The following is a 24,284-nucleotide window of genomic DNA, read 5'->3' as shown; positions in this document are numbered from 1 at the left end:
GGCGCTAGGATATACAAAGCAAATAAACAGTTTAAGTGACTGCACTATGATTCACGCACGTAAACTGATCTGAATATGATCAGGGCTAAAACATAAATTTGCCTTGATGACTTTGTAGAGAAGGAACTCGGACATTCGAGGAATAAACTGGCAACATGTTGAGAGGGGTCCGCTGGCACGAAGTGCAGAAGAGGGACCCGGGCCCGATGATGAGAATTGGAGTGGAGACCGGGAGACACGGGAGGAAGATGTGGACCGGGAGGAGGAGGTCGAGCTGGAGAGGGAGAGACAAGGCAGGGAGGAGTGGGAGAGGAAGAGGACTGAGATGGAGAGGACGGACGAGGAAGGCGGTGGCCAGCCTTACCCGTATCATCCTGACTATTTTTTCCTCAAGGTATTGGCCGCCGCGCATACTACAGTATGTTCAAAATAACGGGCTCATTTATTTGCGTCTTGTATTGTAAAGGGACAGCCAGGTGAGGACGGAATTCAAGGCCCAAAGGTAAATAAACACAATTTGTTTTAATAGCTTCATAAATATGAAACCAGCACCCAATGATGATCCCAATGATGATTAATTATCAATGTTAAGTAAAGCCTACTTAATGTCACATTTCCTGTGGTAGAACACAAATATGATGTCTTGATAATGTCAAATATTTTTTTGTTTTTTGTTTTTTGTTTTTTTACTATGCTGGGTGCTCTCATCGATGATGGTGATCTCATGAATTGGTTTATCACGATGCGTACAATTACATTTACATTGCAGCACAATTAGGTTCAGATCTGGATTCAACTTGGTTTAATATACGTGCACATGGTTTTAGCACCGTAAAAAAGATTCTCAGCAAGATGATTTGAAGAATACCGAAACCATGTATGTCCAAATATGGTCAATTAAATTATTTATTTTTTACAAATCAATACAAGCGCTCAGTGCGCACATAGCGTGTTATTTATTGTTTTCAAATTATTAACCAATTCAAAATGTTGGAAATGGCTTTTGAGCAACTCTGCTGTCTTAGTAGTGTGGTATAACTCCGCCTCACTACGCGGGAGCTGTGCAGCATTATGTAGCCTCAAGATTGAAAGTCTGAATGTATTTAAGGCAAAAACATGCTCAAATGCTTGATTTTGGTGCAGAAGGAACTCATCAGCTTGCTTTATTACACTCATCAGCTCTTTTTTTTTTTTATTGCATCACTTATGTCTCTTATCCCTTTCAAATAAAGTTTGGGAAGACGCACACAAACTATTGTGGAAGCGTCCCCTTAAACGTAAGCATATGGCCGCCACCCCTCGCCCACATTCTCCATGTTGCATCAGAGCTGGCTGCCGTCCGGCCTTCCTGCTCTTTTGATGCTGACTAGATTAAAGAAGCGCACACATGAATAATTCCCCTTGTTGCACAACGTTGACAAGTGCGTTTATTCCCCTCACATTGCTCACTTTTACCAACCCCAAGGTGCTCTCTGTCTTCTTGATGTTTGCAGGGGGACGTTGGCGAGAAGGGACAAAAGGTGCACTATATATGCTCGCATGGATGTGATCCATTATTCAACATTGAAGATTATCATTGAGGTCATGTGTTTAGGGAGAGCCAGGCATCGGCCACCGAGGGCCCGAGGGCCAAGCCGGTTCACCCGGCAACAAGGTGACATGCCTACTTTATTTCTATTTTTTTGGGTTAACAAAAAAAAAATGAGAACAGAATCACTTCAACTTTGATTAATTTTGCATCTAGCTGCCATTTTAATTTGAGGGGATTTAATTGGCTGAGTGACTCAGTTAAGGCATTGCGTGTGATCTTAACATATAATTGGAAAGCAATTATTTCAAAGCATTTGGCAGCTGAATCATGACCAGTGATGTAAAAAGTATTTGTTTATTTTCAGAAAGTTTAAATGCTCTTTGGAGGAAAAGGTCATAAAATGTGTTTGTTTGTTTTAATTTTAAAGCAATTCAAATAAAAGCAACTCTGACTCATCAACTCAGGGTGAACCGGGAGAGGCGGGTCCGCCGGGCGCTCAGGGAATCCAAGGCATCCGCGGCAGCGCTGGCATCCACGGCCCCCCGGGCATCAAAGGCCCCCCGGGAGACCCCGGAGAGCCCGGCCGAGAGGTACGGCGCCATGTCACCTCGCTGCGATGAGAGAGAAGCTCATGTTTGCTGTGTGTACACTGATGCAGGGCGAGCGAGGGAAACGGGGGAAAAATGGAATGCCAGGAGGTGCGGGACTTCTAGGAGCACCGGGACCTGATGTGAGCATTGCATGTCGTATTTACAGCTTTTTTGATGTCGTTGAAATTTGGGTTCTTCACATGGGAACTCAGTCGCATTTTATACAAAAATTAATTGAAGTGACATTTTTCAGTTACTTAAGAGGTTTTGAAGCAAAATATGATTTTCTGCTCAATTCTTCTGACGTCATTCTTTTCTGATACAGGGATCTCCTGGTCTACCTGGAGTGAAAGGAGTAAAGGTAAGTATTATTTCAGTAAATAATAGTAAGAATTAGGGGTGTCAAAATGAGTGCATTCATTTTGAGTTAATTTTAATTCCTTTAACACCACTAATTTTTTGTTATGCACGATTGACCGCCCCTTACTTGTATTGCACTGGGGGTAATTCCAGTCGCAACGCAGCAGATGCATCTACATAAAAATTTAGCAGTGGAGACTGGGGTCAAGTTGTATTTTTACAATTTTAAAAATGTGCAGAATTTCACAAGTTACTTCATGTTAAAGATTAGATAGCTCTTAATATGAAAAGAAAACCAGTCTTACAAATACAATTATGCCATCTAGTGGAAGAAAAATGACCAACACAAATCAATATCAAACTCGTTTTTTTACAGCACAGTACATCTTTTTAATTGTAACTAAATTTTATGAATTATGAAATTACTTTATCATTGACTAAAAGATTCAGCCATATTTCTATTAGTTTAACATTTTTCCACTTTAATGTCAACAAGAGAATGAAAACTTCGGAAAAATTGTTATTGTACATTTTACTGTACATTTTAATCAGATATAAAATGTGCGATTAATTGTGAGTTAACTATTGAAGTCATGCAATTTATTATGATAAAAAAATATATATATATATATATAATAATCCCTTGACATCCTTAGTAAGAATTTAAGAATTAAAAAAAAATTGCTTCTGTTTGTAGGGTGAAAGTATTCAAGGAGAGGCGGGGCCTCGGGGTTTCACGGGTTTCCCTGGCAAAAGGGTACAATTTATTTCTTATTTTTTCAACTCACTGTTATGCTGTTGGTGAAAACGCCTCTCCTGGATTCTGTTTCAGGGTGAGCAAGGAGCCCCAGGTGTGAAAGGAACTCCAGGACTTGTAGTGAGCACTTTGGGTTTGCATTTGATTTGCTTAATTGTAGCCAATGTCCACTTTTAGAAATAATCTACTTGCTGCTTGTTTTTAGGGCTCCAAAGGTTTACGTGGTTTCAAAGGTGTCAAGGTAAAAGTCCTTTTCCACAGATACAAAGTTGTCATTGGCGTCATGGTGGGGTTTTTTTAATGTGTAACTCCAGGGTGAACGTGGGTTGCAAGGAATCAGAGGAGAACGGGTATGTTTATTTTTTTGGGGCACGTTGAGCCACCGTCAAACATTTTTTGTGTGTGTATGTAATAATAGCCATTGTTTTATTCCACACTGTAGGGGAGTGCACTTCAAATTCATGGACCTCGTGGATTCAAGGGCGCCAAAGGCAACTCGGTGAGAGCCTTCTTCCGCTTGCGGGCTTTCTGAGAACATGCTTGAGATGTCCTCGATTGGGTTTGTTGCAGGGTGAGCCAGGCTCTCCGGGTTTTGATGGTGATAAAGGAGAGAAGGGCGAGGACGGGCCACCCGGAGTTAAGGTATGAGGAAAATGTTTTTCTCCTTCAATTTAAGATGAGGATTTTTTTTTTTTCGTTTCCAGGGCTTGAAGGGTGATGCGGGTACCAAAGGTGCTTTGGGACGCTTTGGCACTCGAGGACCAGGTGGTCAGAAGGTTTGTAAAGCCTCCTGTGACGTCACAAAGTTGAGAAAAGCAAGCATGTTGAAGCTGCATTTAGCCGTTATGCCGCACGCAAATGGAATATTGAAATAGTAAAACAATTTGTGTGCAGGGAGATCCAGGAGAACCAGGAGACTTTGGAGTCATGGTAAAAACCACAACAAATGTTTTATACACCAGCCCGGATGAGGTGTTAGGGGTATGTGTGATGTCATTTTTAAGGGGCGCCCCGGAAATGATGGCGTGAATGGCACCAAAGGGGACAAAGGAGACATGGGACTGCAAGGCCAGAAGGGTAATCAGGTACAGGTCCACAAGCATGTTGGTTAGAATCTTGTGAAATTGTCACGATTAGCATCACGCCGGTTTATTTTACATGTTGCAGGGGGATCCAGGAGAAACAGGAACAGCGGGAGATAATGGGGCCAAGGGAGAGAAGGGCTTCCGGGGCATCCCAGGACGTTTCGGGAGCCCCGGTCTCAGTGGTGAAAAGGTTCGTCTTTGAGTTCACCAGTCACAAATGCTCTGAGACCAGTTTTGAAATTGTTTCTCAACAGGGGGACAGAGGCTCACCTGGCATCCCTGGCATACACGGCCTGAATGGACTCGCCGGTCGAAAGGTAAAATTGCCATCTTAGCTTCATGCTAATGAACAATGCAGAACGGCATAGATGGGCTAACGAATAGCATCAGTGTTGTGGTGTTCTAACCCTTTACACAACAGAACACTAAAAAGTAGAAGCCCAGTGTTTCCCACAGATTTGAAATCTACTTGGGTGGGTGGACTCCGGCGGGAGGGATGTCAAGGGGGGTTGGACGGGAGGTGGGTCTCAGTCCTGTTACTACGTGTCCTCTAGCCTCACGATCCACAAGTGAGTGACGGTGAACTAATAGATTTTCTGGAAAACTTCTTGGGTGGTGACCAATTTACTTGAGTGGCCCGCCCAAGTATTAACATGGTGTGGGAAACACAGAGAGCCAAACATGTGGACAGACAATATAACAGTTCTCACATGCAGATATTCCTTATCCTCTGCGAAGAGCTTACTAAGGCCGTGTGCGCATCTCCACGCGTATCCGTATGTCTGCATTATACTGATACAAAATGTTTGTTGAATTCAAGCAAAAAAATGTGACCCAAAAATATTTGATAAATTCACGTCCGTATGTTTGGTGCTATCTCACGGCATAGTATTGTGTAGTGATGGCAAAATGAAGCTTCATGAAGCACTTGTAATATTTTTTGACTCCTCTAGATGCCACTCTTGGTTGAAAGATGCAGTGGAAATGTAATCAATTTCCTTTGCACTAGCCTTTATATTTAAATCAAGAGCACCATCTAGGGGAGTCAAAAAATATTACAAGTGCTTCATGAAGCTTCATTTTGCCATCACTAGTATTGTGTTCCATCAGGGCGACAAAGGCAACGCCGGCATCAATGGCGTCAGCGGTGACACGGGAGGAAATGGGGGCAAGGTTTGTTACATAAACAAAATGATTATTGGAACATTTAGTCAAAAATGCCACAAGAATGCAAGAAAAGGCCCCGTTAGGTGAGTGCGTGCGTTTGTGTCTGCTGGCGTGGAGGGCGTGGCCGGTTTCCCAGGTTTCCCAGGATTCAAGGGCTCGCTAGGAAGACCTGGAAAGGGTGGAGGCGGAGGACCACCAGGGGGCCCGGGACCCAGTGGGGACCCTGGAGCCAAGGTATAATCATTAGTGAGGGCATAAATGCAGTCAACACACCCACAATAGGTCCATCTTATATAGCAGCAAGTCATAATAAACAATGTGACCGTTCAAAAAAAAATCCTCCTCAATATGCAAATTGTTTTGGGAACAGTCCTCTCGCCATGTATTTTTTAACCAAAGCAAGCAATAAAGAATATCAGATTTATTTGACAGAGGTTTTTTGGTCTCTAAAGATAAGTTTGAGTGTCAAAAGATAAAAGTCGTCCGTCCCTCATCAGTTAGCTACTCGCAGCTACAATTAGGACGCGCGCCCCACACAAGTGTCTGCACTCGTCTAACGAGGATTTTGTCACGACGGCGATAATTGGCCGCATTTCACGCTGTGTGCAGGGACGGCTTTAACGGGCGTGTGCTTTTTCACTGTAAGGGCGTGAGGGGCCGCAGAGGAAAAGCACAGCCGTGTCAACGAGGGCCGCCCGGGAGCCTCGGACTCAGAGGCCAGACTGTGAGTGGCTCGCAATGCAAAACACACACACATTTTGCTTTCTGAGTATACTGGATGTCCCTGTAGGGTATGCTGGGAATCGGAGGAGCCAAAGGCGACAAGGGGGAGCCCGGCCTCTCGGTACACACACACACACACACATTTTCTGTCATACACACATTTCCTGAAGATACACACTGATTATGTTCATCTGTGTGAAGGCTCATGAAGTGAAGAATCTCGTCATCCAGGAGGTGATGGACAAGTGTGGTAAGTGTGTGTGTGTGTGTAATGGTGTCACTAGTACACGGCGAACTCTTGCTTTTTTGTGAGTGAGCCAAAACGTGACCGTGTGTGTGAGTGCGCAAGAGCTCCTGTGGCAGCAACATGGCACCCGTGTGTTTGGGACCATCTGTTGTGTTCTGTCAGGCCAGGGGTAGGCAACCTATACTGTCAAAAGAGCCATTTGAAGCCAAATAAATAGCCAAAAATCTTTCTGGGGCCACAAAACATTTGAAGATTGTGATGATGGAAATAGTGTGTTAGTAAACGTAAACATCTTTCATTTTGTTTTTAAATTTTTATGTGTGTAATTTTTTATGCTCCGTTTTTCATACGTTTTCAGTTTCTCTGCTTTTCTGTCAAATTTGTTACATTTTTGACAGTTTTATGTATATATTATGGTTATTTTCTGTCTCATTCTTTTTTTGAAAAATTTATGGCTATTTTAGAAAAAAATTCTGCCTTTTTTGCTATCAATTTTCTAACCTTTATGGCAATTTTGTGGATATTTTATGGTCATTTTTGGGATTCCTTCTTGTTTTTTTTTATTTTATATTTTGAACACTTTCTTTCCTACCTTTTCTTAAATCAATTTTCAGACTTTTTTGGCAATGTTGTGGACATTTTTGACAATTTCCAGGGATTTTACAGTTTATTTTTAAACATTTTATTTCTTTTTTTTCCTTTTTAAAAACAAAATGGGCAATTTCATGGACATTTCATGGTAATTTTCTGCTTTTCCTGTTACTTTTTGGAAATTTTTAGTAATTTTTTTTTTTACTTATTCATGTATTTTTTCATCTCTCTCTTTCTGACAACTTGAAAATATGGAATCTGATTTTTTTTTAATACTTAATTATTCAATTTTTAAAAATCAAAATCATTAATTCATTTAAAGAATAAAAAAATTAAAATTAATTTCTATGAAGTTTTTTTATTTGTATTTTTTTTAAGAGATCTATAAGTAGGAGGAGCCGCAGGTTGCCGACCCCTGTTTTAGACCACACAAACACACACCAGTGTTGTCATAGAGATAAATACATGCAAACACACATGGTCAAATAAAGGGGATATTTGATCATGATTATAAGAAATATCGGATGATGTCACCTTATCAAGGCTTGTGTCGCACGTTGTGTGCGTGTTTGACGGCAGGCTTAGAGTACAAGTTGATGGTGAAGTCGGTGGATCCCGACGGGAGGTTGGCGCCCGCAGGCCCGCACGACCTCGCCGAGGAAGAAGAGGAGGAGGAGGAGGTGGTGGAAGACTCCACCAACGCGGAGGACCCAATGAAGATTCGGAGACGATTCCCAGCAAACGGCACCGGCGAGCAAGGCAAGTCGTCCCCGAGATCGACGTGACGCAAGAAACGACGGCACATTTCAGAATGCTCATTAGCGAGTGCACAACACCCCCCACCCACTCGCTTCCCCGTAGCGCAAGATCAATCTGCAGCCCAATTTAGTGGCTTCAAAAGAATGCCATTGCCCCACTCAATGACATCCTGCTAACATTTGCCACATTGATTCAACTACTCAACAGTCAACTTTTCCAACTACATACATGAGAAGAAAAAATAATTGCGTGTTCAATCGCAATTGCAATATTGAGAGGGGGGAAAAAATCATTCAGCTTTGAGCTTATATAACACAATATGTCAAGACTAGAATTGTAAGTTTGTTTGAATTGTTTGGCAACATTTGCTTGATGATTCTTGGAAGCAATAATCGGAAGTAGAGCAACAATTTTTCTTTTAGATGGCGTGGAGCCACTCCAGAGGGAAAAAAGACAACTTTTTGGAAGGAGATCCTCTGGTGAGTCTCGCTTTCTTCTTCTACTTCCTGTTTGGAATCCACCAAAAAGCGCAATCCATCAATGTTTGATGGGCCCGTGTGCTACTTTTTGACTGCGCTGACATAACTCGGTAAGTAAGAAGTTCATTAAAACAACATTGAGGATTGTAAAAGTGCACTGCATCCTGCTAAGGGATGTTGCTAATATTTTTGACTTACATGCTAGAAACAAACACGCTATCACAAGCCGCTCTCGGTATGATTGAGAGCAATTATTAAATATCATATCTTGGGATGGGCGAGACCAATACCCACCAGCCTTATTTCAAGTACTCATAAGTACTCTGTTTGAAAAAAAACTTCTATCAAACATTTCTAATCTTGCATTTCCAACTTGTATCCCACAAGATCCTTTTTGTCCGCCGCGGTCTGACGAGCGCTGCCTGGAGCCCATGTCGGAGGGCCGGTGCTCCGACTACGTCCTCCTGTGGTACTTCCACGCCGGGGCGGGCGAGTGCCGGCCCTTCGTGTACGGCGGCTGTGGCGGCAACCGCAACCGCTTCCCGTCGCGACGTGAATGCCGCCATTACTGCGGGCCCACGGACAAGCGCGACCGAGGAGGTAAAACGGCGTGAAGAAATCCAGTCAAATCACACAAATGGACTTTTATGAACATGTTTGATTGTTTTGCGGTGCCTGGACATGAGGAAGCGCTTTGGACTGTACAGGATTCTTATTTGTATCCGTGTGATTATATTCAATGACGGTCAACACTCCTTCAGCTTCCTGGTGTGTCGCGTCACCGGGATTATAATTGCTTTGGAGTTTTCATGAGGGTTATTTTTTATTTTATTTAGACTTGTTTTTTTATCCACTTAGATTTTCATTAGTTCTTTGAGTGTGACTGTTAGTTTTTATCTTTTTATTTTTATTTTTGTTCAAACATGCTTCATTTTGTTTTTGTTTTTGTCTTTTATATGAAATATTTATTTTTATTTTATTTTTACTTTTGTTTTATATTCACTAAGATTGAGTTAGTTCTTTAAGCGTATCTGTTAGTTTTTTAATCATTTTTTAACATGCATTATTCTAGTTTTTTTTAATATTTTTTTACTAGTTTCAGTATTTGTTTATTGTGAAATATCTTAATTGTAGTTATTTTGTATATTGTTGGACTTTTGTGTTTCAAATTGACCTGGATTTCTTTAAGTGTATTTGTTTTTGTTGTTTTTTCACGTTTAGTTTTAAAATATATATATATATATATATATATTCCTTGTGTGTCATTTTAAAACAAAAGTTTTTTTGCTGTTATTAATTACAAATATCAGTTAGTTTCAATAAAAAAAAATGTTAACTTATTTTTATTCCATTTATGAAAACGTTCAATCTCTGTATTTAAAATGCATTTGAAAAAGAACCCTAAAGTATTGTATAGAAATAGTCAAACATAAAACACGTAACTCAAATATAATATTCCTTTTTGGTAAAAATGTTGGGGGGAAGGGCAGTGACATTGAGCCTCCTCTGGGTCTTTGGGTAAACTGTCACATTCTGTATGTTGGCCATCTATTGTTCATGTAATCTTGCCACATATTGAAAAACAAGCATGAGGCTTCCCTGGGGGAGGTAATGAGTGATGGACGTTCATCTTCACTTGGAAATAAAAGGCACGTCATTTAATGTGAGTGACTCCGCACGAGTATTTTCCACGAGTGCGTGATGTGATGGGGAACCCGAACAAAGCCGCAAAATGTCCCCGCCATTAAAGTTGAAGAGGCATAAGTCATCACCCCCCCTACCCAGCGAACGTGGGGGAGGACGCATGTCACCGCCTCGGTGTGGTTATTATTCCCGCCGCGCTCATTAAACTACATCTTGACCGCAGAAATCGCCGCCCGAAAAACTAATGTGTTAAAATCACGTTGAGTCAACTGTTTGCCGGGTGGAGAAGTTGACGTGAGGATGGAACTCGTGTCTTCGTCCATAGATGGCGGCCCAGCCCAACTTTAGTCCAAGTGAAACGCAACCTAAATAAAAATGTACCTAAATAAAAGTTACAAAAAGTTGTTAAAGGTAAAATGCATTTGGTCAAATGTATTGGACCTAAAAGTCATTGTAAGTACAACTGAACTGTATTTTGGATGTATAAAGAAAAAGTTGTGGGTTTTTTTGTTTGTTTTTAGCCAACTGTTTTTGTCGGAGTCCCAACGCTGTCCGTGGTGCTGAAACATGAAAAGTGCCTATTTTATTTATTCCAATTATCCATCCATTAATGAGCCGAAGTTTAGCAGTGGGTTGTGTTCATTTATGAGGGGCGTGGCAGACGTTTGCGTCACACCAAAGACGTCACAGCCGCTACTAAATGGAAGGCGGCGGTAAACGAAGGTGCAAAGTGCGACTCGCCACTCAATCTGGATTGTTTCCGTTATTTTGGGAAAGACTGCATTGTTTGCTTTGATTCGTGTGGTAAGTTTAACACTGAATAACTTATTTAGCTACACTTTATTAGGTGAGACTTTGACAAAATAGCAAATTTTTAAAAGTGTGCCTTTACAAATCTGTTTTGATTATTTTTGCTTGGTAACAAGGATATTTATAGTGGTTGTAGTTTGAACAAATTGTGCCTAATAAAGTGTCCTGCAACTTGCGCCGTATGCAGCAGAGGACCACCCCACGCACGCGATGCTGTCGTCCCTGAAAACCCTGCTGCTGCTCTCGGTCCTGTGCTCGCCCTCCTCCAGCCTGTGCCTCCGCCTAGCCCACGGCCGCTCCGACCTCCTCTGCGACCACCAGATGGCCGGCGGCGGCTTGTCCCCCGAGGACGGCTGGGGCCCCCTGCTGCGCTCCTCCGCGGAGTACCTGGCCGCCTCCGCGTCCGAGGAGTCGGCGAGCCGGGAGAGAAGGACTTCCAACCTGACAAAGTCGCGCTTCCAGAGCCGGGCCAAGCTCCGCGGCTCTCTGCTGCGGAACGGCGGCAAAGAGGAGCGCAGGAGCCAGCTGACTCTATCCCTGGACGTGCCCACCAACATCATGAACGTGCTCTTCGACGTGGCCAAAGCCCAGAACCTGCGCGCAAAGGCGGCCGAGAACGCGCGTCTGTTTGCTCGCATCGGCCGGAGGAAGTGACGTACACACTTTTGCTTTGCATTTTCAAAGGAACTTGACCACTTGTTTTTCTCCATTTGCGGTCGCATTGTGTTGTTGGAGACGAGTATGACTTCCATACTGACGCCTCACTGAAAAATGGCCAGATAGTGACTTTATTATAGTTAAGGTGAGACCGTCAAATCACAGTATTGACAATTATCGATTAAATGAAGTCAACAAAGCATCTTGGTTAACACATTGTCTGATTCTATATGAATGTTTTTTTTTAAGACTAAAGCCGACATCCTTTGTGTTATTTAGCACTTTCCTATCTGTTTTTTCTCCCTTCATCTTCATTTCCCCCCCATTCATTTAAGCCAAGTTCACCAATTCCGTCCTCGAGGTCCGGAGTCCTGCACGTTTTAGATGTTTCCGCCCACTAGCTCACCTGATTCATATAATCAGCTCATCAGCATGCCTGATAATGATCCTGATCATTTGTATCAGGTGTGTTGGTAAGTGGAAACATCTCAAACCTGCAGGACTCTGGACCTCGAGGACCGGAATTGGTAAACCCTGATTTAAGCGCTATTGTTTGCAAGTTTTTCCCCGGAGCGCACAAAAGCCGTCAATTGAAAAATGCATGGGAATATCCGTGTACTCATCAGATGTGTTATTTTTATACTCAAAATATTTTCTCCAAATAAAGCAGACGCAACAAACTAAAGTCTCTTTGTAATACATGGTCTTTAGTGTTTAATTTCAAAACAATGAGTCGCACTGACAAGTAGTGTCGACTGCATTTTCAAAACAAGTCATGATGAAGTCTGGTTGAGAAGACAAAGGTAAGAGGAAATATAACCAAGATATGCTGCTATCTTGTGGCAAATCCGAGTAACTACATTCATGTGACGGAACAAGCGATAACTTGGAACCACTGATCTGTATATATTTCTGGATAGCCGATAGCTAGCCCATACACGCCCGTGCAAGCCGTTGAAGCCACAGGGCGGCCATCTTCTCCTCCCGTCTCCTGAACAGACTGTACGTATACGTACAGATATCAATATACAGCTCGTAGGCTCTTGGTATAAGGCGGGGGCATCTTTTGTTGAATTACAGGCATAATATTTAACTACAAAAATATATACAAGTTATCTCCTGGAAACATCATTAAGCATATAATTTATACATGTATTTAAGGCAAGTTGTAAAATGTCCAAAGTCCTCTTGTTTATGTTTAACAAATTTAAAACATCATAAATCATGCTATTTCTACTAAGTACTATCTCAAATGTTTATTGGGAGTATTAATATGACAGCCTCGCGGCTTCAAAAGTGTTGGCCTATCAGCTACCCAGTAATATATACAGGTCAGTGGTGGCGTCAAAGGTAGCGTCCCAAAACCATTTCTTTTGCTTGTTGAACGGCCCTTGCTTTGCATACTAGCGCCACCCGCTGGCCCGTCATGATAACTGCTTTGGCAAATCCTGAATGAATATTCAACACTCAATGACTTAAATGAACGCTGCTAAACAAACAAACAAACAAACAAACAAACATTCCTCTCTGAAACCTGTTTTAGAGAACATGTGAGAGATTATATTTCTTTTTTTTTTAAATAGTCACGTGATCCACAAGGTCAATTAGAAGATTTTAGTTTACCGTAGATTAAAACAAAACTAAAACAAAAGGTTACTAAAATATGCACCAATCTTCTAAATCATTGCAAACTTGGAATCCTCGTTGATATCCCTTTCCAACAATACCCATTTTGCGAAAATTGGCCCAGAAGTTTCTCTGAGATATTAAGGTTCAAAGGAAGATGGCCACGCCCCCTTTAGCAGAAAATGTTCAAATATTTTCACTGTTTCCATTTCTATTTGAATAATACATAACAGCACACATCCCATAATATTGTGTTGTTTAAGAACGCATGGAACAACGCGGATCCAGTTATTTCTTATTTACAAATTGAGTAAACGTTGCATTGCTGTCTCGTTTTAATATTTCAATATTTGCGTTCTAACTCTTTAATAATGCACGAATATGTTACGTCTTACTTTTTCAATAAAGTTTTGACATCAGGGTGGGGGGGGGGGAAACTTCATTTCATGACGTCTTCACCGGAAGTACATTAAGTTGTGACTACGTGGACGGTTTTGTTAGCATTCCGTTTACATTGTGCGTCTGCTGCTCGTCAGCGAATTTCGACACGATGATCAAGAAGTTTGACAAAAAAGACGAAGAGTCCGGTGAGTGATGAACGTTCTCCTTTGGTCTCGTAATGGCGACTACGATCAGTAAGTTTCATAACATGGAGGCTCGCTTTTGGCGTGCTAACAGATTGCTAGCATGCAAGCTGAATATGAGCGATCGGTTGACTTAACGTCACAATGCGAGCGGAAATGTCGCTTTAAAGTATTAATTGGAACCATATAATGGTAAATGCAACTGTCACTTTTAATGTACTTTGTAATGTGTAATTGTTATACGGTAAGAATAGCTAAAGGCGTTACTTTGGGGTCAGTTTTGCATATACCGTTAAGTAATGGTGCGTTAAAATAGCGTTATTAAATCAGAATTACACATTAAAAGTATTCCACTACTGTTTGCCACGTCCTCCTGATATGCTTTTCCCGCTTTCCTCCAGGAAGTGGCTCAAACCCTTTCCAGCATCTGGAGAAGAGTGCCGTTTTGCAAGAGGTACGTTTCCAATTTGTGTATTTATTCGTGATTAAACGGAATTAATAATGATATGTGTGTGAATGATTCTCATTTTCTCCACAGGCTCGCATCTTCAACGAGACGCCCATCAACCCGCGGAGATGCCTGCACATTCTCACCAAGATTATTTACCTGCTCAACCAGGTAGCGTTTTTTTTTTTCAATGTACATTTTTGCACCTCATCTCACATGGTGGGCTTTTATCGTTTTAGGGTGAACATTTTGGGACCACTGAAGCCACTGAGGCGTTCTTTGCTATGACCAGGCTCTTCCAGTCCAATGACGTAAGATCAAATAATCAATTTTAAAGTGTTCTCTTCAACTATAAATTTGGTTTTGTCCTATTAGCAAACCTTGAGGAGGATGTGCTACTTGACCATCAAGGAGATGGCCAACATCTCTGAGGACGTCATCATTGTCACCAGCAGGTTCGGTTATTATTACATTCGGTTGTGGACGCTATATTAACTCATTTACTGCCATTAACGGCTATAGATGTCAAAAATTCATTTGAACTATTCATATGAGTTTTTTTAATGTATTTAATATTTTTCCACTTTTGTTAACAAGAGTATGAAAACCTAGGGAATTTTTTTTTACATTTAGAACAGATATAAAATGAGTGATTAATTGTGAGTTAACTATTGAAGTCATGCGATTAATTACAATAAAAAAATGTAATCGCCTGACGCTCCTAATTTTTGTAATCTTTTGGTTAAAAAAAAAGATTAATAAAAAAAATTCTAGTTTTTCATACTCTATTTAACATTTTTTTAACTAATAGAAATAGTTCAAATGAATTTTTGACGTTGAAAGGTGTCAATGGTAGCGAATGAGTTAAATAATAATGGTGCCATTATGCAGCCTGACCAAAGACATGACTGGCAAGGATGACGTGTACAGAGGACCAGCTATCAGAGCCCTCTGCAGGATCACCGATGTAAGATGTCTACCAAATGTGGGTTGGAAAAAAAAAAAAAACAAGAATGCTGACTCTGTCACCACGTGTCTCAGACCACCATGCTGCAAGCCATCGAGAGATACATGAAGCAGGCCATCGTCGACAAGGTGCCGAGCGTGTCCAGCTCGGCCTTGGTCTCCTCACTGGTGAGACGCGCCCGGGGGGGGGTCAACGCTCACATGTGCAATTACGATGTCATGTTTTGACCAGTCATCATTTGATGGTTTCAGCACATGGTGAAGATGAGCTACGATGTGGTGAAACGTTGGGTGAACGAAGCGCAGGAGGCGGCCTCGAGCGATAACATCATGGTTCAGGTGGGAACACGCCAAAAAGCTGCTGTGCTTACCTGGACGTCGTACACTTGATGTCAGCGTCAACTTGTAACGTTGTGTTGCAGTACCACGCTTTGGGTCTCTTGTACCACCTGAGGAAGAACGACCGCCTGGCCGTCACAAAGATGCTCAACAAGTTCACAAAGTCGGGCCTCAAGTCGCCGTTCGCCTACTGCATGCTCATCCGCATCGCCAGCAAGCTTCTGGATGAGACGGAAGGAGGGTGAGAGAGAGGATGCTAAAATGTTCACGCAGTCTTTGTTTTCATCCTTGATGTCGCGATATTTGATCGGTGCATGCGCGCAGGCACGACAGCCCCTTGTTTGACTTCATCGAGAGCTGCCTGAGGAACAAGAACGAGATGGTCGTGTACGAGGCCGCCTCCGCCATTGTGCACATGCCCAACTGCACCGCCCGGGAGCTGGCCCCCGCTGTGTCCGGTAGGTTCGCATACACAACAAAACAAAATTGCCCACATGAGTGAGTTCTTAATTGTTTTTATTTTCTTTGTGAAGTGCTGCAGCTCTTCTGCAGCTCACCCAAAGCTGCACTGAGATACGCGGCAGTCAGGACCCTCAACAAGGTACTTGATGATTAGGGATAGACCAGCACAGATATTGGGCTTTAACGAATATCGGTATTTTTTTTTCAAAATCTGACGGTCAGGGTTATTGTAGTTTTGGAATTTTTCATTTGATTTTTTATTTCGTTTTTTCAGTTAGTTTTCAAGGTGGTATTGTTCGTTTTTATTAGTTTTAGTTATTTCATAAATGCTTGGTTTTAGTTAGTTTCAGTGTTAGTTTTAGTTTAAAAAAAATGTTTATTACTTGTGCGCAATATTTAAGTAACACCATGGGAACAACGTCATCTGAAGGTGGTTTTCTATTGGCTGCTGCTAGATGACGTCACTTTTGTGTGACACACTTTCAAACGTCCTTATTCCGGTTAATACCAAATTAAATCTACTTGAAACATTTAAAATCATCCCCAAAGGCTCATGCCTTAAATTAATTACCAAAGACAAAAACAAAGGACATTTTTACTATAATTTTAGTTAGTTTTGTAAACATAAAATGTAGTTTCAGTTAGTTTTTCGTTGTTTAAAAAGCATTTTCATTTCTATTTTATGTTGTTAACGAAATTGTTTTTTGAATTTTTCGTTAGTTTTACTTAACTAAAATAACCTTGCTGAGGGCCGATAAAAGGTAAAGCATTTTAATCTGTTAACTTTATAAGAGATGCTGCTCAACCCTTTTTTTTTTTTTTTTTTGACATTACAACAAAGAAATGTGAAAGTTTAATATTTCATTTTTCTTACTTTTGGGAAAAGCCATGGTATTTACTTTTTAAGACGTACTGATAATTTTGGGAGCTCCCTGAACATTTTTTTTTATTATTTAAAATGAAGTATACTGTCTAAGATATAAAAAAAATTCTACATTTTGAAAAGTCTGAAAAATTGTTCACTAAGCATTAATGCTTTAAGACATTACAACAAAGTCAAGAAAATTGTAACGCCAATATTTTCCCCCTCCTTTTTACTGAAAATGAATATTATCTTCAAATATCAGTTAACCGCCTCCTTGACCACTACTAATCGACATCGGCCCTGAAAAAAAAACATTTGGGCCTATCTCTATTGATGACCTCGCTGCAAGTTGGCGCGTGGATGTGACGTTTGGTGTCGCGCTCCCGGCCACCAGGTGGCGATGAAGCACCCCTCTGCCGTGACGGCGTGCAACCTGGACCTGGAGAACCTGATCACCGACTCCAACCGGAGCATCGCCACGCTGGCCATCACCACGCTGCTGAAGACGGGCAGCGAGAGCAGCGTGGACCGCCTCATGAAGCAGATCTCGTCTTTCGTCTCGGAGATCTCCGACGAGTTCAAGGTGAGACTTTTGGCGGCGGGGGTCGACTGTCTCGACGAATCCAGGGCACTGCTTTACTTGATTTGCCGTTCCAGGTGGTGGTGGTGCAGGCCATCAGCGCCCTGTGTCAAAAGTATCCCAGGAAACACAGCGTGATGATGAACTTCCTGTCCAACATGCTGAGAGACGACGTAAGCGACGACGAAAGTGCTCCGGAAAATCGTAGTTAATGTAAACAAGCGCTCACCTGCGGTTTCTTTTTGAAGGGCGGCTTTGAGTACAAGCGCGCCATCGTGGACTGCATCATCAGCATCATCGAGGAGAACCCCGAGAGCAAAGAGACGGGCCTGGCGCACCTGTGCGAGTTCATCGAGGACTGCGAGCACACGGTGCTGGCCACCAAGATCCTGCACCTGCTGGGCAAAGAGGGCCCGCGCACGCCGCAGCCGTCCAAGTACATCCGCTTCATTTTCAACAGGGTGGTGCTGGAGAGCGAGGCCGTGCGAGCCGGTTAGACGCATTTCTCGACGGCAACATAAAACAATCTCACTTTTGGGTTTAAGCCTCTTTTCTTTTTCTTTTTTCTTCATCAGCTGCGGTTAGCGCTTTGGCCAAATTTGGTGCTCAGAATGACGACCTGCTGCCAAGTGTTCTGGTTCTCATGCAGAGGTACTTCCGTTGGTTTTGGGTTTTTTAACTACCAGACACACTTTAAAGCTGGTGTTTGTGCAGGTGCATGATGGACAGTGACGACGAAGTGCGTGACAGAGCAACATTCTACATGAACGTGCTGCAGCAGAAGCAGAAGGCGCTCAATGCTGCCTACATCTTCAATGGTGAGATGAGCTCAAATGATTACGTTCAGTTTGGGTTGGGAAATTTTCATTTTTAGTTTGTTTTCATTTCATTTGGAGTTTTGTTTTTTAAATTTAGTTCATTTTAATTAGTTTTCAGGGTGGTTCTGCTAGTTTTTATTAGTTTTAGTTAAAAAAAAATAATCTTAGTTTTAGTTTCAGTATTATTTGTTGTTTAATGTGCAGAATATTTCTTAAACACTATGGTAATATGAAAAAGTAAGACATTTCTTACCGTTGCATTTCGGCTGAATTAAATGAAAAAGCAGGCAAGCTGAGCCATTGGAGCCAAAAGTCAAGCAGGCAAGTTTGTCGCTTAGCAGCGACGTCATCTGAAGGTGCTTTTGTATTGGCTGCTGCTTAGATGACATCACATCTGTGTGACACTTTCAAACGTTTTTATTTCGGTTAATATCGAAATAAATATATATAAATAAAAGGCTCATGTATTAAATTAATTATCATATTAATTAATTAATTATTATTAAAGACTAAAACTAAGGACATTTTCGCTATAATTATAGTTAGGAAATTGTTTTTATTTAATTTTTTTAACAAAATTGTTTTTGAATTTTTTTTTTTTTGTTAACTAAAATAAACATGGAAATTTCTCAATCATTTTTTCCCAACCTGCAGTCAAATTGGCAAAACGTCTAAGCAGTGTGCATATTTTCAAATATGTTTTTTTTTGTAGTTTGTATATAATTTTTTATAATAAAAAAAACCCCAAAAACTGTATGATCAATGAAATGAATTGCCCAGCCCTACGTTGAGTGTCCTCCCAGCATTCATCTCGCGTTGTTGTGTTGAGGCTTGTCGGTGTCCATCCCCGGTCTGGAGAAGTCGCTGCACCAGTACACGCTGGATCCCTCGGAGACGCCGTTCGACATGAAGGCGGTTCCTCTCGCCACCACGCCCATCACAGAACAGAAAACAGGTCAGTCAGTCAAGTCAAGTCAGATTCCGATTTTCTGGTTGGATCCTTGAAAAGTGTCGTTTCCGTTCAGAACTCACTCCAGTGGCGACCAGCAAGCTTCCAGAGAAGTTGGCCCCGTCACGCCAGGATATTTATCAAGGTGCGAGCTTTAGTTTGTTTATTTATTTATTTATTTTTTAAATGACGCTAATGGAACGTTGTAGAACAACTGGCGGCCATTCCGGAGTTCCAAGGTCTCGGCCCGCTCTTCAAGTCGGCCGAGCAGGTGCAGCTGACGGAAGCCGAGACGGAATATGTGGTGCGCTGCATCAAGCACACCTTCTCCAGGCACATGGTCTTCCAGTTTGACTGCACCAACACGCTTAATGACCAACTTCTGCAGAAGGTTCCAGGCCATACATTTAATCACAATACGATTGAGTCACTGTTGACTAATGGTGTTCGTCATCATTTCAGGTTCTCGTGCAAATGGAGCCGTCCGAGTCCTACGAGGTGCTTCACTACATTCCCGCCGCCAACCTCCCGTACAGCCAGCCCGGCTCCTGCTACACGCTAGTGCGCCTGCCCGAAGACGACCCGACAGCCGGTAAGACCAACGCCGCATTCTGATTGGCTGCTCGTGACATTGCATCATCCAATAATGACGCCGGTTTGCAGTGTCGTGCACGTTTAGCTGCACTATGAAGTATCTGGTCCGAGACTGCGACCCCAACACGGGAGAGCCGGACGACGACGGTTACGAAGACGAGTACGTGGTAAGTAGCGGCGCGCCGACAGCGGCTTTGTTTGTTCTCGCTTTGGTCTCACTGCGCTCGTCTCCCGCAGCTGGAAGACCTGGAAGTGACGGTGGCGGACCACATCCAGAAGGTACTGAAGCCGAACTTCGGAGCAGCCTGGGAAGAAGTGGGAGACGAGTTTGAGAAGGAGGAGACGTTCGCCTTGTCGTCTGTTCGCACTTTAGATGGTACGCTGAAAAAAATGCACGTCACAATCGTCACGACTACTTCTTTCATCCAATGCCATGTTGTCGATCCTCCTACAGAGGCGGTGAAGAACATCGTCAGCTTCCTGGGCATGCAGCCGTGCGAGCGCTCGGACAAAGTGCCAGAAAACAAGAACTCTCACATCCTCTTCCTTGCTGGTGGGTCTCACCCCCCCCCCCCAAAAAATGTACAAAAGTTTCAAGTTTGAAAGATTTTTTGCCTCACTTTCCAGGAGTTTTCCGAGGAGGTCACGACACACTTGTCCGCGCTCGCCTGGCGCTGGCCGACGGCGTCACCATGCAGGTGACGGTTCGCAGCGACGAAGAAACGGTTGTCGACGTCATCCTGGCGTCCGTGGGCTGAAGTGTAACATTTATCTTTTACCGCTGTCTAAATCTAACGTCTGCTACTTAACATGAATCTGCAAGAGAAATAAACGCTGATCACCGGAAACCTTTTTTGTACAAAACTATTTATTTCATCGTCAAGCTCTTTCTTTGCTTACTCTGCATGTCAAGTTCAGAAGGAGTGAATAAAATTGAAGTAAGCTTTGAGGAAACCCGCGGGGTCTTCCAGCTGCGGGTAATGACTGATGTGCTCGTCTAACACGCTGACAGTGGACCTCCGCACCAGTTGCCTGCGGGAACATCAAACGGCGCACACGCGTCACCTCCGTGCTCACGAGGAAAAAGATGAGCAAAACTCACTGGTAAAGGCGGACGAAGTGTGGGTGCGGGTTGACCGGGTCCAGCGGGCCGTAGATCAGGTGTACTGAAAGACGAAGTCAGGAAGGAGAGCGAACACTTTGGACGCCATTTTGTGCGTGATGTCACTTACATGGCACAAAGGTGGACGTGAGTGCGCCGACCCAGCGCTCTCTGTACTTTAACCTCTGGTTGATGTACTGTAGAACACTGACACACAAATATTTTTATTTTAGAAATGCATGCACAGTGCATGACATTTTTCCAAATACACGGTGTTGCTTGGCCGATACGTTTTTTTTTTTTTGGGTGGACATAAAAATAGGGACGTAGCAGGGACCTTCATATTGCAACAGTTGCTAAATGTTATTTCAAAGAATGCTTAAACCATTCAGTGATGGACATTTACCGCATCACATGTAGCCAGACAATACACAAATACTCATGGGCCTGCATTCTGAATCCTCTATTTAAAAAAAAAAAAAAAAAAAAAAAAGACTTATTACTGCAGTAATGTGATGTTAGTATACTGCCCCCTGGTGGGGAAAGTGCAAACATCAATTTATTAAGTTAGGCTAGTGTGTGTGAACAGAAATATTGCATATATATAGTGATATTTTCTTACACACCTGTCCAAAACAAGGTTGCCATCATTGTAGCGCAGACCGGTCCACATGTCCCAGAACTCCGCATCTGTCGGCTGCGTGTACGGCCCAAAAACCTCTCCGATTCTGTCATGCAAAGACTAAACCAGTTAGTAATTTTTGTGTGTGTGTGAGACTTTGGATAGAAAAACAAAAACATTGCTGACCCCTTTTGGAAGATCATGTAGTTGGTGAGCCGCATGAGGACCGGAGCCAGGAATGTGGAGTCCTTGAGGAGCTTGAGGGAGGCACAATGGATCTCAGTAAGACATTACAAGCGCAATGAAAGCTTGTCGAAAGAGCGAGCGAGCGAGCGAGCGATGGGACTGACTGACCATTTGCAGCAGCCGAGGGTGGTTGACTTCGGGGAACAAGCCTGTGGGGAGCAAAAGTCAGCACCAGTGACTGTGAAAATGGAAGAAGATACCGCAAACACACTAACCTCCATTAGACAGACACAAACTGTTGATGTTCAGGTGACCCGTGCGGTTCTGGTCACTCCTGTCCAGATGAAAAAGCGCATCGTAGTAAAACATTAAATATGGACACTGGTGTTGTCACGATATCACAATTCCGACTTTAATACCTGCATAAAGTAACTTGATACAGACACTGAAACATGGAAAAAATAAATATTTATATATCTAAAGACATGTACAGATAATAACAACACTTAGGTGAATATTCTGTATCCTTTGCGAAAACTGACGAATATAAGTGCAGCTTATTGAGCCAATTGTGAAACTTTTCTTTGTGGGTGCCTGTGTCTGTACAATACTGCCCCCAGGTGGGCAAAAGGAGCAGCACAATGTCCACTGAATCGACCCATTTCTTTACATTCTGTCATGAGTGCATGCTTATAAAGTACAATAATATAGAGTATTATTTTCTTATTAATTAATCAACTGAGATTTGGAGCATATTTTGGGTTCTACTACTGTTGTGTGGATAACCAAAAATTGAATGCTACAGTAAGAATGTTCGTCGAGCTTTCCACATACAAATACATTATTTTATAGGAGTAACAAAAAACAAGTTGAAGCAAGCACACTTGGATTCGAACTATCGGCAAACAGCACAGAAGTGCAGGTACTAAAAACATGAGGTATTGCATCATTTTTTAGACAGCTGCAGAAAATTACAATCTTGAAGTTTACCTGTAAAGCAGCTCCAGTGCCACCGTGTCGCCGTAGTCATGTGACAGCAGGTTGATGCGCTGGTTGGCCAGACCCAAGTGCGCCACCAGCGCCTCCACCACGCTGGCCTGCTCGAAGATGGAGTACCTGTGTGGTCGCTGAGCGCCAAGGCGACAGGAAAACCCGTCAATGAAGTTTACTTTTTTGATTGATTTGATAGATTCACACAGACCGGCTTGTCGCTGAAGCCAAAACCCAAGAAGTCCAGCGCTATGACCCGGTTGAATCGCTGGGTGAGCGGCTCCCAAATCTGGATGTCGACAGAGCGAACGGAGACACACACACACACGCAAGTCTTACAACAAATTATAATAATTTGCAAATGGATTGTGTTGTTGTGTTGTTCGGACCTTGTTCCAGTCGTAGCTGGTGGTGGGGAAGCCGTGGAGGAGAAGAACGACATCGGAGCTTCCCAAAGCGCCGTGAGAGTCTGTTTGGAGATGACACATACATACACATCCTGACGTTATAGCACATTCATTATTCCCTCACAGTATGAAACAGTTCTATGTAATTCAGGGGAGGACCGGGAGTTGGTGACAGTCAAACTTCTCATGTATATAAAAAAACAAAAACAAAACAATACCTATACCTAAGACGTTGAAAAATGCTAACAAAGATGTAAAATAAAAATAAACGCTCAGACCACGCCCACTGGAGTTCAACATTTCCGATGGCCAGTCCTTCCCTGAAATATGCTTTTCAAACTTTTGACACCAAGTAGTACCACCTAAAACCAATAACTCCAAGCACCAGTGACACTACAAACACGTTGCTCACCTGTGTAGAAGATGCGTCTGTCCCTAAAGGTGAAGCCTTTGCCGGCGTTGCGCCACTTGAGCAAGGCAGCCGACAGCTGAGGCGGCGGCATGTGCAGGTAAACGGCCAGCAGCGGGATGCACAGCAAGCCGACGAGGAGCCACCACTCTTTCATTGTCATTTCATCATCAGCTCATTCTGTGCAACGTACAAAACAACAGCGGACCATTTCAATTGCATTTTCTGATATTTCCTTTCACTCGCATAATCATTTGTGCGGACACTCGCAAATGCTATATTAGCATTAGCTAGCACTAGCACCTATCATTTAAAAAAAAAAAACTTACACTGCTACAGCCCTAACGACACAAAACAAATCAGAAGGCCACAAAAGTATAATATATGGTTCTAAGTTGTGTAAATAAGAACACTTAAGAGTTTAAAAGGTTTGAAATGCTTACTCCAAACAAGACGTGAAGACCTTCGGACCTGGACGAGCGTCCATAGCGGCAAAGACTACCATGACGACAGACGTTTCACTCTTCTGAACTACAAAATCCCACATTTTTTCATAAGATTTTTACCTCCAAAGGCAGGAACGAACGGACTCATATATACTCAAATTATAGATTACATCTGAAAATATATTAATATTGACTTTTATTTTGATTTTACGTGATAAATGTCACCAGTTGTTAAAGAATAGAGAGTGCGTCTTCTTTTATTACACGATCTGCGTTGTCCAAGAAAGCTTTTACTGCCATCTATTGGCCAACTGCTGCAAATTCAGGGGAATGTACTAAAAAAAAACGGATTGATTTTTAATGCACGTTATAACATGTAAATTAATTTAATCTCAATTTATTACATTTTATTCATGATACATTTTCTAGTTGCTTCTATTGCATTTTTCTGTTACCCTTGTATGCGTTTTGATCACCAAAGAGTAACATTC

General features: G+C 42.4%; 4 protein-coding genes across 5 annotated transcripts in view; 3 read left to right on the top strand and 1 right to left on the bottom strand.

Moving 5' to 3' along the window:
• Window positions 1-9,956, top strand: part of col7a1l (collagen type VII alpha 1-like) — a 41,193-nt gene extending 31,237 nt beyond the window's left edge. For both annotated transcript variants that reach the window (XM_086058792.1, XM_086058791.1), the window contains 26 exons: window positions 119-394; window positions 467-502; window positions 1,494-1,520; window positions 1,595-1,654; window positions 1,996-2,121; window positions 2,190-2,261; window positions 2,447-2,482; window positions 3,179-3,238; window positions 3,314-3,358; window positions 3,444-3,479; window positions 3,553-3,588; window positions 3,681-3,737; window positions 3,809-3,880; window positions 3,943-4,014; window positions 4,133-4,168; window positions 4,243-4,323; window positions 4,406-4,513; window positions 4,578-4,640; window positions 5,434-5,496; window positions 5,608-5,724; window positions 6,137-6,214; window positions 6,281-6,334; window positions 6,415-6,463; window positions 7,631-7,810; window positions 8,233-8,289; window positions 8,677-9,956. In XM_086058792.1, coding sequence (XP_085914918.1) covers window positions 119-394; window positions 467-502; window positions 1,494-1,520; window positions 1,595-1,654; window positions 1,996-2,121; window positions 2,190-2,261; window positions 2,447-2,482; window positions 3,179-3,238; window positions 3,314-3,358; window positions 3,444-3,479; window positions 3,553-3,588; window positions 3,681-3,737; window positions 3,809-3,880; window positions 3,943-4,014; window positions 4,133-4,168; window positions 4,243-4,323; window positions 4,406-4,513; window positions 4,578-4,640; window positions 5,434-5,496; window positions 5,608-5,724; window positions 6,137-6,214; window positions 6,281-6,334; window positions 6,415-6,463; window positions 7,631-7,810; window positions 8,233-8,289; window positions 8,677-8,903 — 2,124 coding nt within the window. In that variant the 3' untranslated portion in view covers window positions 8,904-9,956. The remainder of the gene's footprint in view (window positions 1-118; window positions 395-466; window positions 503-1,493; window positions 1,521-1,594; window positions 1,655-1,995; window positions 2,122-2,189; window positions 2,262-2,446; window positions 2,483-3,178; window positions 3,239-3,313; window positions 3,359-3,443; window positions 3,480-3,552; window positions 3,589-3,680; window positions 3,738-3,808; window positions 3,881-3,942; window positions 4,015-4,132; window positions 4,169-4,242; window positions 4,324-4,405; window positions 4,514-4,577; window positions 4,641-5,433; window positions 5,497-5,607; window positions 5,725-6,136; window positions 6,215-6,280; window positions 6,335-6,414; window positions 6,464-7,630; window positions 7,811-8,232; window positions 8,290-8,676) is intronic.
• Window positions 9,957-10,661: 705 nt separating this feature from the next.
• On the top strand, window positions 10,662-11,729 carry ucn3l (urocortin 3, like). Its single transcript, XM_086059910.1, has 2 exons — window positions 10,662-10,737; window positions 10,931-11,729. Exon 2 carries the CDS (start codon window positions 10,954-10,956, stop codon window positions 11,395-11,397), a length of 444 nt encoding a protein of 147 aa, XP_085916036.1. The 5' UTR covers window positions 10,662-10,737; window positions 10,931-10,953; the 3' UTR covers window positions 11,398-11,729.
• Window positions 11,730-13,473: 1,744 nt separating this feature from the next.
• Window positions 13,474-20,479, top strand: copg2 (COPI coat complex subunit gamma 2). The gene is made up of 24 exons (XM_086059479.1): window positions 13,474-13,613; window positions 14,012-14,064; window positions 14,149-14,229; window positions 14,298-14,369; window positions 14,434-14,513; window positions 14,950-15,025; window positions 15,100-15,192; window positions 15,277-15,363; window positions 15,447-15,604; window positions 15,688-15,821; window positions 15,897-15,964; window positions 17,085-17,273; window positions 17,348-17,443; window positions 17,519-17,762; window positions 17,846-17,921; window positions 17,985-18,088; window positions 18,918-19,043; window positions 19,114-19,182; window positions 19,247-19,428; window positions 19,500-19,629; window positions 19,701-19,798; window positions 19,869-20,007; window positions 20,086-20,184; window positions 20,259-20,479. The coding sequence occupies exons 1-24, from the start codon at window positions 13,577-13,579 to the stop codon at window positions 20,387-20,389; spliced, it is 2,622 nt and encodes an 873-aa protein (XP_085915605.1). The 5' UTR covers window positions 13,474-13,576; the 3' UTR covers window positions 20,390-20,479.
• On the bottom strand, window positions 15,932-23,851 carry mest (mesoderm specific transcript). The gene is made up of 15 exons (XM_086059480.1): window positions 23,791-23,851; window positions 23,351-23,527; window positions 22,921-23,000; window positions 22,743-22,820; window positions 22,532-22,668; window positions 21,817-21,875; window positions 21,710-21,750; window positions 21,542-21,612; window positions 21,360-21,461; window positions 20,864-20,940; window positions 20,734-20,797; window positions 20,532-20,663; window positions 18,875-20,447; window positions 17,500-17,737; window positions 15,932-17,374 (listed from the first exon to the last, which is right to left on the bottom strand). The coding sequence occupies exons 2-12, from the start codon at window positions 23,508-23,510 to the stop codon at window positions 20,546-20,548; spliced, it is 987 nt and encodes a 328-aa protein (XP_085915606.1). The 5' UTR covers window positions 23,511-23,527; window positions 23,791-23,851; the 3' UTR covers window positions 15,932-17,374; window positions 17,500-17,737; window positions 18,875-20,447; window positions 20,532-20,545.
• Between the last annotated feature and the right edge of the window lie 433 nt (window positions 23,852-24,284).

Source organism: Leptonotus elevatus, chromosome 17, assembly GCF_054856555.1.
Source record: "Leptonotus elevatus isolate MCC_2025b chromosome 17, RoL_Lele_1.0, whole genome shotgun sequence".
Taxonomy (NCBI): Eukaryota; Metazoa; Chordata; class Actinopteri; order Syngnathiformes; family Syngnathidae; genus Leptonotus; species Leptonotus elevatus.
The sequence above is the reverse complement of the archived record's forward strand: the minus strand, read 5'-3'. Positions and strand labels throughout refer to the sequence as shown.